Genomic DNA, 15,341 nt, shown 5'->3' with positions numbered 1-15,341 from the left:
CGGACAAGTGCTATTCAATGTTTTTACGGATAGGTGTCGTTCCAGTAAAAGTCAACGGTGCCATTCATATGTCCAAGTGGTAATGTAACGTCTGCCTGCCCGGAACCACAGTCTAAGAATGGTTGTCACGGACAGGATAGAGGAAAGCCACCCACTAAGCAGGATCCCTTTAACCCCTATACAGGGATTTGGAATTACTACAGGGCCCCGGAGATCACTACCTGTGGAAGGCAGCAGTCCGAGAGAGTAGTCACCAGGCAGGGTCAAACCAGGAGATGCAGAACAGGGAAGAAAAAAAAAAAATAAAAAAAAAAAATCAGCAAACAAGGGCGTAGTCAGGAAATCAGGCGGAGGTCAAAACCGGAGATGGCAGCGAGGTACAAAAATGGTAGTCAGAGAACAGTAAGAGGTCAAAACACAGGGATCAATATTCAGAGCAGGAACCAGACACTAGCAAGAATACAGCACGATATCTGGCAGTGACCAGCAGACAGGAGGGGGAATAAGAAGCCTGTGGTGTCTTCCCATTGGATGTGGCTGAAAGGTGGTAACTTCAGCTGGAAGACACACGCCACCTACAGTCAGCCAGTGGTACTGCAGATCCCAGGGAAACCCAGCTTAGTGGATGAGCGGAGCCTGCGCTCACCAGAGCTACTGGCACTGACTCCTCTCCTATCACCAGCAGTGTCCATGGCGGGAATGCGGTGGCACCTGGTGACCGAAGCAGAAGTCACAGGAGCGGACTCTGGTGAGGACGTGACAGGTAATAAAAGGCACAGCCACTACAAAATCTACAGTCATGTCTGATAATGAGGGGGATCCAACATTTACAGAAACACCAGCAACCCCTTCACTGAGCTACTCAGGTGGGTGGCGGCAGTCGGAACCCAAAACGATCTGATAATGATAGCCTATCCAAAAGAAAGCCATGGTCATTTGAGGAGCCGCACAAGGTCCCAAGAGGTAAGGGGGGGGTGGGGGGGGGGGGTGACTTCTACCTCCAAAGCAGAGGAAATGTGCAGTTTGATGAGTTCTAGGGCTGCAACGGGCCCATATATTGTTCTTGAACAGCGTGTCACAGCCGTGTCTCTGGAAAACACTGTGGAAAAGAAGCGCAATAGGGTCTTACCCCAGAAAAATGGGGGGGAGTCAAGGAGGGTGATCTTACTCACCTATAGGGGTTGTGAAAGTCACAACGCCTATAACAGCATATTAAGAAATCCAAGCCACGGCAGCGGACCCAAAATGGCAGATAACAGAGAGTAGTAGATAGGGATATCAAACCGCGCCACTGACTCAGCCGATCCAGGAGATTATGGATTGATGTTGCTTTTATTCATTACACAGATCAAGTCAACGCGTTTCAGGAGTCACAGCTCCCTTCATCAGGACAGTCTGGCAAGCAAAACAAATCTCCAGATTTGTTTTGCTTGCCAGTCTGTCCTGATGAAGGGAGCTGTGACTCCTGAAACGCGTTGACTTGATCTGTGTAATGAATAAAAGCAACATCAATCCATAATCTCCTGGATCGGCTGAGTCAGTGGCGCGGTTTGATATCCCTATCTACTACTCTCTGTTAACAGCCGTGTCTCTGTTACTAGAGATTTGGAACAGGATCTGGGCCAGAGTCTCTCTTTGCCATCTGAGACTCCTCACATTAAACATATTCCTTTTCCTTCAGTGCTGAAAGGGTTAATGTCAGTTTTGCTTTCCAGCAGCTTCTGACTTCAGGTCTCAGGTACTTCCGGTTGGTGATCATTCCCTTCCCCTATATATGGTCACATCTCCCAGCAGAGGGTGCCTCTTATTCTGAATCCATTTTGAAGCTAGGCCTCGAAGGTGGAAGGAGCTGCTGAGCCCTTGTTGCTGGGAAGCGGTGTAGGCTCTATTCTTGGTGTGTGACTGCAGCCTAGAAGCTGGGCTTATCCTTTTATTGTTTCCCCTGTCTGTCGTACCTTTCCCTTCAGTTTGTATTAGTGCTGTGGTGGGACTAGTGATCCTTACCTGCCAGCTCACTAGCCAGGGTTTACAGCAGGGTGTCCCAGAGCTTCAGGTATCCTGCTCAGTGACAGGTGAGTAACCTGTATAGGGACTAGCTAGCAGTGCAGGTGGTGTCCCATCTTCCCCCTCACTAGCACTTGAGCCCACCATTAATTAAGTGTCCCTGATATACCCCTATTTGTTGTATGTCTCGCCTGCACGCTGGACCTTCCCCAAGTCCGTGCGTGACACTGGAGCCCTTTTTTGTTTGTGTCTGCCAGTAGTTTTGGTTATAGAAGACGCCCTGGTACCAAAATGCCCCAAGGGTACCGTGCACCTCACAAAAAGGCGCAGAATCATAAATGGTATAATTATGTGGCGCCCTGGACAAGCCAGGACGTCACAGGTACTACAACAACACACCCCACACCTCAGCTAGGCACATCTAGGTCAAACAAAAATTCTTGTTGCCTCCCTCCAGGGGCTGATGTCCACACCAGGGGGTGGAGCCAGGTGGTTGGCCCCACCCACCGAGGAGTTCACAGTCCTGGAGGCGGGAAAAGGAAGGAAGGGCAGTTTTGAGTTGAGTTCGAGGAGTTGAGGAGTGAAGTGGTAGTGGAGCAGACTGACGGTGTCCGGGTGCGTGGCCCGGGCACATACAGCAAGGTTGGCAGACGGTGGTGACCGTCTGCAGGAGAGGCTGATTGATGTGAACCGTAAGGACCGGGGGTGGCCCGCCGGTACCGGATTGGGGAGCGAAGAGAAGCCAGCACCATTCGGCAGGGCCTACGGACCCCGACCAAGCTTGGAATCGCCGTAAAACCGGTCAAATCCGTTAGCGAAGGGAACCTCCGGGGTTTCCCAGCAGTCAAGACCCGATTGAAGGCAACCGCTCAAACCGTGAAGGGAAATACAGTCACCGCCAAGGCTACAGTTCCCAGGGCCAGAGCCTGCGGGCAAAAGGGGCTCCCTCAGCCTCCATCCAAGCTGGGGAGCGGGTTACCGGTGGGAAGCCACCAGAACCGAGAACATAACACAGGTGCAGGGAAAGGCAGTCACCACCAACCTACCGGGAGAAGAACCACCGCAGCCGTCTGTGGGACCCGTCCATCCAGCCGTCTGTTTTACCGGAGACTTTGCATTCATCATTGGCTGAGTGAGTACCACTGTGCCGTGTGGCACCGCGCTGCCCCCGCGACCCTGCACCTCACCAGGCCCTGTAACCCGCCTGCCATTCCTCCCTCACCGGGCCCCGGGACAACCAACCCCCCTACCCACGGAGGGGAGAAAACAACATCCAAGCTGCTCCCTGTCATCGCTCCCGGGATCCCCGTCTAGAGCAGCGGTGGTGTCACAACCTCACCACAACCGTGGGTGGCGTCACGGACAATAAATCCCCAAAACCGTTCCCCTTTTCACTCACGGGCGAGGAGCGCCGCTCGAGTCCCCGGATCCAGCCCACCGCTCGAGCCACCGAGCAGCAGTAGCCGGACCCGAGCGTGGTGAGCGCAGCGTCACCTCCCCGCCCGCGACAATTATAGGTGGTGCATTGAGGTCTAGGAGATTCAAGCTACATCTCGGACACTGTCCCATGACTCTCATACTCAGCGTTACTGCTATGGGAAGAAGAGTGTGCCACTACCGGACTCTGCTGCCCCCACTTAGGTCACGGGGAACAAGAAAGCTCAAAAATATCGAATAGTAGATAGGTACAGGTCACCATTTTGGTCAAGTCTTTTCAGCGCTGGAACTCTTCTCTTGCTATAAGGAATTCATTAACTTTCGCCATGTTTTTTTCCGAGCGACTTCTGAGGACTGCGACCTAGGTAAATGAGGTGAGCGGACGACATTTTTTAATTCAAAACTTTGATAATTCAGCAGAAAAATATTGAAAATTTGGAAAAACGAAATCTTGCTCTGCGGTTGATCTAAGCTGGTGGCGGTATGTAAATCAGTCCCAGGACGGAATGGGTTAAATGTCGGCTTAAAACCAAGATTTGTGAGGAGCAGCTGTCCGCATCGAATGGATTCCTACTGTCCCCCCCCCCCCCCTCCGTCAGGGAATGGATCCCAGATTCAACAGAAGCCAGGAATTTTGTGATGGAGGAGGACGTTCACTCACGCGGTAATTGAGGGTTTAGCAAGTTTTATTGGCATGATATATTAGACTTAAGGCCGCCATCAATTAAAATTGGTAGAACCTGCTGAATTTTTGTGGGACCGGCTGGTCACAGTAATGGTAATGTGTATGATGGCTTCCAGCATCTCCATGATGACAAAAGAGAGCGGGATCAAGCATATCGACTCAATATGCCCAATCTTTTTATTTCCCTTGTAGAGAAGTCCTTCCTAGAGGTGTCTGGTAGAAACTTACTGAGCGCGCATATATATAGGGGAGTCAGAAGAGATGGCTATCGGCCTTCAAGCATTGGCCGAACCACTGTCTATGGTATATGGTCACATTAGAAGGTAAGCATTGAAGGAGGATAAACAGGCAAGTGTTCCCTACCACTCATGTGCCTTCAGGAGTAGTTCCCAAAATAACAAGTTATCCGACATCACTAGGATAGAGGAGACATAGGCCAAGTGCAGGCCACAGGCCATATCCAGCCCACGGCCAGGGATAGCCAAAGAGATGGAAATAATGACGCAACAGTGCTGGTGATGGTGCCTGGAGGAGGATAAACAAGCAAGTGCTCCCTACCACCCATGTGCCTTACAGGGTAGTTCCCAAAATAACAAAGTTAACCGATATCAGTAGGATAAAGAAGGCATGGGCCAAGTGCAGGCCACATCCAGCCGACGAGATGGAAATAATGCTGCTGCGGTGCTGGTGGTGCTTGGAGGAGGATAAACAGGCAAGTATTCACTAAAACCCATGTGCCTTAAGGGGTAGTTCCCAAAATAACAAAGTTATCTGATATTGGTAGGATAAAGCAGACATGGGCCAAGTGCAGTCCACGGGTCATATGCAGCCCACGGACAGGGATAGCCAAAGAGATGGAAATAATGCTGCTGCGGCGATGCTGGTGGTGGTGCTTGGAGGAGGATAAACAGGCAAGTGTTCTCTACCACCCCTATGCATTAAGGGGTAGTTCTCAAAATAACAACGTTAACCGATATCAGTAGGATAAAGAAGGCATGGGTCAAGTGCAGGCCACATCCAACAGACGAGATGGAAATAATGCTGCTGCGGTGCTGGTGGTGCTTGGAGGAGGATAAACAGGCAAGTATTCCCTAAAATCTATGTGCCTTAAGGGGTAGTTCCCAAAATAATAAGTTATCTGATATCAGTAGGATAAAGCAGACATGGGCCAAGTGCAGGCCACATCTAGCCCACAGACAGGGATAGCCAAAGAGATGGCGGCGGTGCTGGTGGTGGTGCTTGGAGGAGAATAAACAGGCAAGTGTTCCCTACCACCCCTGTGCCTTAAGGGGTAGTTCCCAAAATAACTAAGTTATCCGATATTAGTAGGATAAAGCAGAAATAGACCAAGTGCAGGCCACATCCAGCCCACGGACAGGGATAGCCAAAGAGATGGCGGCTGTGCTGGTGGTGGTGCTTGGAGGAGGATAAACAGGCAAACATTCCCCAAAACCCATGTGCCTTAAGGGGTATGTAGTTCCCAAAATAATAAGTTATCTGATATCAGTAGGATAAAGCAGACATGGGCCAAGTGCAGGCCACATCCAGCCCACGGACGGATAGCCAAAGAGATGGCGGCGGTGCTTGGAGGAGGATAAACAGGCAAACATTCACTACCACCCATGTGCCTTAAGGGGTAGTTCTCAAAATAAAAAGTTATCCTATATCATTAGGATAAAGCAGACATGGGCCTAGTTCATTCCACGTGTCACATCCAGGCCACGGACAGGGATAGCCAAAGAGATGGAAATAATGCTACAGCGGTGCTGGCGGTGGTGCTTGGAGGAGAATAAACAGGCAAGTGTTCCCTACCACCCATGTGCCTTAAGGGGTAGTTCCCAAAATACCAAGTTATCCTATATCCGTAGGATAAAGCACACATGGGCAAAGTGCAGCCCACGAGCAGGGATAGCCAAAGAGATGGAAATAATGCTGTGTAAATAAGGCGGTGCTGGTGGTGGTGCTTGGAGGAGGAAACAGGCAAGTGTTCTCTACGGGTGGTGGTACTTGGCGATGGTACTTGGATGCCATGGCACAGAGTGCATCTGTCCTGAGTAGAGGATTACATACACAGGGCAGGTGCACACAGACCGCCACACACTGTGCGCACACACCGGGATTCAACCCCATGATGCATAGTGAAGTCCTCTCCGCGATGTCGGAGATCCAAAGATCTTTTCTCTTGGCCCAACGTAGGATTCGGGAGCAGAATGAGACTTATTCCAGAGTGACACTTCAGGCCTTGAAGAAAAGATGTTTTGGCCTCATGCACATGTGACATGTGGAATGAATATATCAGACTTATTTATTCCACATGCATAAATCCACACATCAAATGTGCACGAGGCCCGAATATCTTAATAAAATGCACATGTACAGTGGATATAGAAAGTCTACACACCCCTGTTAAAATGCCAAGCTGTCAGGTAAAAATAATCCTGCAAAGAAGAATAACTTTTTCCACCTTTAATGTCACTTTATGAAGTATAAAGTATTAGATATACCATGGAACACTGTTAAGACGATCATTAAGAAGTGGCACTACAGTGACTTTACCTAAAACTGGACGTCCCTCAAAAATTGAAGAAACTTGGTGCAGAAGGCGGCTAAAAGGCTTATAGCAACATTAAAGGAGCTGCAGGAACTTTGAGCAAGTAGTAGTTGTATACTGCGACAATGTGACAACAACCTCCTGTGTTCTTCAGATGACTGGCAAGACAGAAGATCTCTACTGGCTAACACGGTACAAAGATATATTTTACCTGGCAAGACAGAAGCATTTTCTTACACAGAAAAACATCCAAACCTGGTTATGTCTTGCTAAAACCACCTACATCAAGCCTGCCAAAAGAATGTTGTTTTTTTTGGCTGTAATTCCAAAAGGTATATTTAGCACAAAGTCAACATTACTCATTACCAAAAGAACACCATACCCAAAGTGAAGCATGGTGGAGGCAGCTTTATACTTTAGGGTAGTTTTTAGGGAACTGGGTCTTTCGCCAGAATGGAGGTAATTTTGAAGGTGAAATTAGGAGTTCAAAATACCTGAAGATGAAGAGTAATTTCACCTTTCAGCACATCAAAAACCCTTTGGAGGTTTGGAGCTACTGCAGGAAGAGTGGGTACAGAGTGCCATGCTGATAGACGCCTACCCAAAAAAGACTGAATACTGTTAATAGTTCAAAGGGTACTTCAACAAAATATTAGTATAAGGGTGTGCATATTTATGCAACCAACCACATTATTTTAGCTATTTTTTATTTTTTCCACCTGAAAATATTTAAGGGTGTGCATATTTATGCAATAACATTATTTTGGTTCTTTATTTTTCCACCTGAAAATATTTAACGGTGTGCATATTTATGCAAGCACATTATTTTGGTTCTTTATTTTTTTCCCCCAAATAAAGATTTAAAGGTGTGCATATTTATGCAACCACATTAGTTCTTTACTTTTATTTTCGCAGCAAACCAGATTTAAGGGTGTGCATTTTTATGCAACCACAATATTTTAGCCATTTTTTAATTTATTTTTTTTCACTTGAAAATATGTAAGGGTGTGCATATTTATGCAACCATATTATTTTACTTCTTTATTTTTCCACTTGAAAAGATTTACTACATTATTTTAGTTCTTTATTTTTTATTTTTCCACCCATATGGGACCGAATGGAGCCGGAAGAGTAGGGAAATGTACTTTTTTAATTAAATTATATTTTTAGTTATAGGTTTCTGGCCTCTAATGGCCAGCACGATTTGCTGATTACTGGAGGTCTAACTACTGGGACCCCCACCATCCTGCGAACCAGGCTGTTGAATTACTGAGAATGGAGATGCCCATGCTCAACTTCCACTCACTTGGTTGTAAATGGGACTTCCGGATACAGCAAGGAATGAAATATTTTTGCCAGTACCATAGACAATGAATGGAGAATCACATTTTTTTGGGGGGTGGGGTCACATTGTAGAGGAAATTGTTGCAGAAATGTCCATAAAGCTGATCCCTGGACATTTATTTATATTTCATACTTACAAATCCCTCTAAGAAAAAAAATATTAAAGGGTTATTTGCCTATTCATAGGATAGGGAATAATTTGCAGTGTGATTGGCAGTCAAATTGCTGGGATCCCCCTAAGTTTCTGAGCACAGAGCAGTTAGACCCTAAGAAATGTCTGCAGCCTCGATTGAATGAAGTGGAAGTGCGCATGCTCGGCCTCTGCATAATTCATTGACTATGGGACTGATGACAATATTTAATATTTAGCAGTCCCATAGACAATGAGTTTAGTGAAGATTGAGCATTCTTGGGATTGAAATTTATGCACTTTTCTTCAATATTTACGCACTGTACTTTCCAGCAGTCCCATAGACAATGAGTTTAGTGGAGATTGAGAATTCTTGGGATTGAAATTTATGCACTTTTCTTCAATATTTACGCACTGCACTTTCCAGCAGTCCCATAGACAATGAGTTTACTGGAGAGTAAGCATTCTTGGGATTGAAAATTACGCACTTTTCTTCAATATTTATGTACTGTACTTTGCAGCAGTCCCATAGACAATGAGTTTAGAGGAGATTTGAGCATTCTTAAGATTGAAATGTATGCACTTTTCTTCAATATTTATGCACAGCAGTCCCATAGTCGATGAGTTTAGAGGAGATAGAAATTTACGCACTTTTCTTTAATATTTACGCACTGTACTTTCCAGCAGTCCCATAGACAATGAGTTTAGTGGAGATTGAGCATTGTTAAGAATGAAATTTACGCACTTTTCAATATTTACGCACTATACTTTCCAGCAGTCCAATAGACAATGAGTTTAGGAGGAGATTGAGCATTCTTGGGATTAAACAGCCTCAGGGGATACTAGGAAAATACAACCAAGCTGCCCATTTATTCCACCAGTTTAATAAGACTGATCTCTAGGTCATACCTAGCAGTCCTATGGTGTCACCAAATCCTATGAAATCACATGGATTTATCAAAAGGAAAGATTTTAACCTGTATATGTTTTAAAACTACAAGTACCAGCATGCCTTGACAGCTACATGTTGTCAGGGCATGATGGGAGTTGTAGTTTTAACAAAACAGCAGGGAAAAACAGGTTACCTTATCAGTGTAGAATAGACACCGACAGGGCATGAAATAATGGAGAAATTATACGGCTGGGGGCTCTCTCCAGATACAATGCTGTCCACATCTACTGAGCAGTCATTATATATGGGGTGCAGATTTTTTAAATGGGGGAGGGGAGGGAGTATAGGGTCTTTTCAATACATCCAAAAAGGAAGCTGCTGACGTCACTTTGAAAATTGCGCTGTTGACTGGTGACGTCATGCTGATCTGACAGCCGGCCCCCTGCAGCCTAACCGCGGGGAGCCGGCTGTCAATCAGCATTACGCCGGCAGTCCCGTCCAGTCTACAGAGCAGAATGGAAGAAGAAGAGCGGCTCTATTGATGTGGAGCTGCTGAATTGCCGGCAGTGACCATTCTGTGCCGGCCCTGGGTATGTTCACACGTCCAAATAACACTTCATTTAGGGTTTTTCTTCCATTATTGATTGTGCAATGATAGAAAAAATGTGAAAAAATTGTTTTAAGTAATGGGAAGAGAATAGGAGATGTACATCTGGAGGAAATCCCAAGATACGACTTGAACAGAAGGCTCCTACAAACCCATAAATCATGTCGGCACTCGTCCATTGGACTCCATAGTAAAAGGAAAATGTATACCACATTTACTGTATACACAAGGGATTGTCCAACTATGGGGACACATTTTTTTTTACCTAAATGCGTGTAATTGGAGTTAAAAATTATTTTTGCAATTGGGTTTTATTAAAACATTTTTCAATGTTTGGCTTTTTATTTCTCTGCACATTAGACTTGATGTGGAGCTCAGAAAAAGACCATTAAAAGAGTTATTAACTCTCCTGGTAAATAGAATGAGCTCACTGACCGATTCTCAGTTAACTCATTCTGAAGCCAGCGGTGGACAGAGCAACACAGAGATTATAGACGGCAAATGGTGCAAAATTGTTAATGAATACAAAAGGTACAATAATGTGTTGTTAGCGCAAAATATATGCAAAAGTGGAACAGTCTTCCCCCAAAAGCAGAACTGTCTACCTCAAAAAATGAATAGTGTGCCCCCAAAAGCAGACCAGTCTACCCCCAAAAGCCAATAGTCTACCCCCAAAAGCGAAACAGTCTACCTCAAAAAATGAATAGTGTGCCCCCAAAAGCCAAAAGTCTACCCCCAAAAGCAGAGCGGTCTACCCCCAAAAGAGAAACAGTCTCCTCAAAAAATGAGCAGTGTGCCCCAAAAAGCAGACCAGTCTACCCCCAAAAGCAAAACAGTCTACCCACAAAAGCAAAACGGGCTACCTCAAAAAATGAACAGTGTGCCCCCAAAAGCGAACAGTCTGCCCCCAAAAGCCAACTGTCTACCCCCAAAAATGAAGTCTATACCCAAAAGTGAACAGTCTGTCCCCAAAAGCCAGTCTACCCCCAAAAGCCAAACAGTCTACCCCAAAAGCGAAACAGTCTACCCTTAAAATTAAAGTTTACCCCAAAATTAAAGTCTACCCCCAAAAGCAGTTTACTCTCAGCAAAGCAAACAGTTAACCCCCAAAAACAAATTGTCTACCCCCAAAAATGAACCGACTACTCCCAAAAAGAGAACAGTCTTCCCCCAAAAAGAGAACAGTCTACCCCCAAAAAGAGAACAGTCTACCCCAAAAAGAGAACAGTCTACCCCCAAAAAGAGAACAGTCTTCCCCAAAAAGAGAACAGTCTTCCCCAAAAGAAGTTTACTCTCAAAAGCAAAACAGTCTACTTTGCTATTGAACAAAGTGCAAAAAAAGGTAAAAGGATATATACAGAATATACAGTATATTTTTGCCATATGCCAGGACAAAATGATATAAAACCTGGATTAATTAACCAGTGTGAACAGACCCATAGGAAAAGACGCACAGTCAAGCATCACTATGTGCAGCCAAAGCATTATTGACAAAACAACTTTGCTATATTTGTAAACAAACCCTAAGATTATTCTCTGCAATGTTACAAAGTACATTACATAGATACAATTTACTTCCCACCTGAAACAACATATGCAATAAGTATAAAAAGAATTTCAGAGTAGAAAAAACATAAAAAACAATAAAAGTATGTACACCCCTGATACATTCTGCGCACCTGTCACCCCAGCAGTGATATCCCATACAGGAGAACAGCTGGGGAGATTAAAAGGGGGATATTTGGGTATAATTCATCTGCTTGAGGTTGGATGCCATATAAATCCAGCTCTGCAGATATGACACAGGGAGGGGGTGATATATGGGCATGGGACATTTTCCCAAAAAAAAAAGCCTTCAAAGGGACCAGACAGACTCCTGGTGTTTCCTCCTATTCTGCAGCATAGACAGCTCTGATAAAGCCAAATACAGGAGAGGTCCAGAAGTAAACTTTCCCTTTTTCCTGATACATTGTTGGCCCAAGTTCATAGAGAAGCAGTGAAGTGGGAATCCTCCTACCTTGCTGTTTGCTGTGGCTGGAGGGAGCAGGAGGGAGAGGAGCACACACTGTATATATCCCCACATGGCTGCTGATTCCTGGTGCTGCCTCCCTCAGCTCTGATAGTGCTGCACTGATTCCCTCTCCCTGTCTCCCAGCCTCTTCAGCTGGAAAGGAGGAGCATGGAGCAACACCTCTCCCATCCCAGCCAACAGCACAACTCCCATCATTTACCATTCTGCACACCACATGTACTGATGTTATGTAAACAATATCTTTAGTATATTCCCCCCACATGAAAATGAGAAAATGTGTAATATATCTTATTTAAGAAATCTGCTTCTTTCTACTGCAGGACTAATCTATCACTCTCAGAATTCCAAATGTATTTGTACACAGACTTTCCCATTATGGAGAGGAGATGACAGTTGGTGCTCATTAGGTTATATGGAGAACTGGAGAACTGTTACTGTCATTTCATGAGAATGTCTTTTTCTGTCTCTAGATTCTCCCTTTTCCATTAAATTTTAAAAACTCCAATTGTCATCTATCTATGGAGTGGGAAAGTCTGTCTTCACTGAAAACAAATTTAACTGATTTTATTCATGAATTAAGAGTGATCCAGAAGGATTAATGAAATAGGAGATAGCAGTTGGTGCTTATTTTGTTCTATGGAGAAATGTAACTGTCATTTCAGGAGAATGTCTGGCTCCTCCCTCCTTCATAATACAGGTAAAATATATCTTTGTACCGTGTTAGCCAGTAGAGATAAAAAAAGTTCTCCTTCATAATAGACTTTTACAAGAAACAACTGTCATCTCCTATCTCACTAATGGGCTAAAATGTATTCACTGAATACAGATAGCTCCTCCCCCCATCATAGAAATTTAAAAGCACCAATTGTCATTTTCTATCTGATGAATGGGAAAGTCTGTCTTCACTGAATACCGTTTTAACGGTTTTTATTCATACATCTAGAGTGATCCAGGAGGATTACTGAGATAGGAGATGACAGTTGGTGCTCATTAAGTTCTATGGAGAACTGTTACTGTCATTCCAGGAGAATGTCTTTCTCCTACACTAGTTCCTCCCTCCTACATAGAATTTTAAAAGCACCAATTGTCATCTTCTATATCAGTAATGGGAAAGTCTGTCTTCACTGAATACAGTTTTAACTGATTTTACCCATACATTTATTTTGATCCAGGAGGATTACTGAGATAGCAGATGACAGTTGGTGCTCATTATGTTCTATGGAGAACTGTTACATTCATTTCAGGAGAATGTCTGGCTAAGCTTCTAGCTGCTCCCACCTCCATAGACTTTAAAAGCACCAATTGTCATCTACTATCTCAGAAATGGAAAAGTCCGTCTTCAATGACTACAGATAGCGCCTCCCTGCTCCATAGACTGTTATAAGCACCAATTGTCTCCTATCTCAGTAATGGGAAAATCTGTCTTCACTGAATACAAATTAATCTGATTTTATATATGAATTTAGAGTGATCCAGGAAGATTAATGAAATAGGAGATGACAGTTGGTCCTCATTATGTTATATGGACAACTGTTACAGTCATTTTAGGAGAAATACTAAGATAGGCAGTTGGTGCTCATTAAGTTCTATGGAGATCTATTATATTCATGTCAGGAGAACGTCTCTCTCAGCCTCTAGCTCCTTCCTCCTCCATAGAATTTTAAAAGCACCAATTGTCATCTCCTATCTCAGTAATAGGGAAAGTCTGTCTTCACTGAATACAGATTCAACTGTTTTCACCCATAAGTTTAGAGCGATCCAGGAGGATTACTGAGATAGATGCCAGTTGGTGCTCTTTAAGTTCTATGTATAACTGTTACATTCATTTCAGGAGAATGTCTGTCTCCGCCTCCAGCTCCATCCTCCTCCATTAAATTTTAAAAGAACTAATTGTCACTCCTATCTCAGTAATGGGAAAGTATGTCTTCACTGAACACAGATTTAACTAATTTTACCCATAAATTTAGAGAGATCCAGGAGGATTACTGAGATAGGAGATGACAGTTGGTGCTCATTATGTTCTATGGAGAAATGTAACTGTCATTTCAGGAGAATGTCTGTCTCTGCCTCTTGCTCCTCCCTTCTTCATAGACTTTTACAAGCACCAACTGTCGTCTCCTATCTCAGTAATTCCATAAAATGTCTTCATTGAATACAGCTAGTTCCTCCCTCCACTATAGAATTTTAAAAGCACTGTCATCTCCTATCTCAGTAATGGGAAAGTCTATCTTCAGTGAATACAGATTTAACTGATTTTACCCATATATTTACAGTAATCCAGGAGGTTTACTGATATAGGAGATCACAGTTGGTGCTCATTACGTTCTATGGAGAACTGTTACAGTCATTTCAGGAGAACCTCTATCTTCACCTCTAGCTCCTCCCTCCGCCATAGAAATTTAAAAGCACCAATTGTCTCCTATCTCAGTAAGGGGAAAGTCTGTCTTCACTGAATACACATAGCTCCTCCATAGACTTTTAAAAGCACCAATTGTCTCATATCTCAGTAATGGGAAAGTCTGTCTTCAGTGTATACAGGTTTAACTAATTCTACCTATACATTTAAAGTGATTCAGCAGGATTACTGAGATAAAAGATGACAGTTGGTGCTCATTAAGCTCTATGAAGAAGTGGTACTCTCATTTCAGGAGAACGTCTGTCTTCACTTCTAGCTCCTCTATAGAATATTAAAAGCACCAACTGTCATCTATCTCTGGAATGGGAAAGTCTGTCTTACCTGAATACAGATAGCTCCTCCCTCCTCCATAGAATTTTAAAAGCACCAGCTGTCAGCTCCTCCCTCCTCCATAGAATTTTAAAAGCACCAGCTGTCATCTCCTATGTCAGTAATAGTTAAAAGTATGTCTTCACTGAATACAGATTCAACTGTTTTCACCCATACGTTTAGAGCGATCCAGGAGGATTACCGAGATAGATGACAGTTGGTGCTCATTAAGTTCTATGTAGAACTGTTACTGTCATGTCAGGAGAATACCTGTTTCCGTCTTTAGCTCCTTCCTCCTCCATAGAACTTTAAAAGCACCAATTGTCATCTATCTCACTAATGGGAAAGTCTGTCTTTAGTAATACAGATTTAACTGATTTTACCCATAAATTTAGAGTGATCAAGGAGGATTACTGAGATTGGGGATGACAATTGGTGCTCATTATGTTCTATGGAGAAATGTAACAGTCATTTCAGGAGAATGTCTGTTTCTGTCTCTAGCTCCTTCCTATTTCATAGACGTTTAAAGGCACCAATTGTCATTTCCTAGCTCAGAAATGGGGAAAATCTGTCTTCACTGTATACATATAGCTTGTCCCTCCTCCATAGACTTTTAAAAGCACCAATTGTCATTTCCTATCTCAGTAATGGGAACATCTATCTTCACTAAATACAGATTTAACTGATTTTACCCATAAATTTAGAGCGATCCAGGAGGATTACTGAGATAGGAGATGTCAGTTGGTGCTCATTATGTTCTATGGAGAACCTCTATCTCCACCTCTAGTTCCTTCCTCCTCCATAGAGCTTTAAAAGCACCAATTGTCTTCTCTTATCTCACTAATGGGAAAGTATATGGAGAAATGTAACTCATTTTAGGAGAACGTCTGTTTCTGTCTCTAGCTCCTTCCTCCTCCATAGACTTTTAAAAGCA

General features: G+C 43.9%; 1 protein-coding gene across 2 annotated transcripts in view; it reads right to left on the bottom strand.

The window, feature by feature from the left end:
• Positions 1-11,781, bottom strand: part of OLFML2A (olfactomedin like 2A) — a 115,622-nt gene extending 103,841 nt beyond the window's left edge. For both annotated transcript variants that reach the window (XR_012725313.1, XM_075324130.1), the window contains exon 1: positions 11,668-11,781. Coding sequence is in view for 1 of the 2 variants with exons in the window: in XM_075324130.1 (XP_075180245.1) it covers positions 11,668-11,733 (66 nt within the window). In the remaining variant the exon portion in view is untranslated. The remainder of the gene's footprint in view (positions 1-11,667) is intronic.
• Positions 11,782-15,341: the final 3,560 nt, after the last annotated feature.

The sequence above is a fragment of the Anomaloglossus baeobatrachus genome, chromosome 9 (genome assembly GCF_048569485.1).
Source record: "Anomaloglossus baeobatrachus isolate aAnoBae1 chromosome 9, aAnoBae1.hap1, whole genome shotgun sequence".
Taxonomy (NCBI): domain Eukaryota; kingdom Metazoa; phylum Chordata; class Amphibia; order Anura; family Aromobatidae; genus Anomaloglossus; species Anomaloglossus baeobatrachus.
The sequence above is the reverse complement of the archived record's forward strand: the minus strand, read 5'-3'. Positions and strand labels throughout refer to the sequence as shown.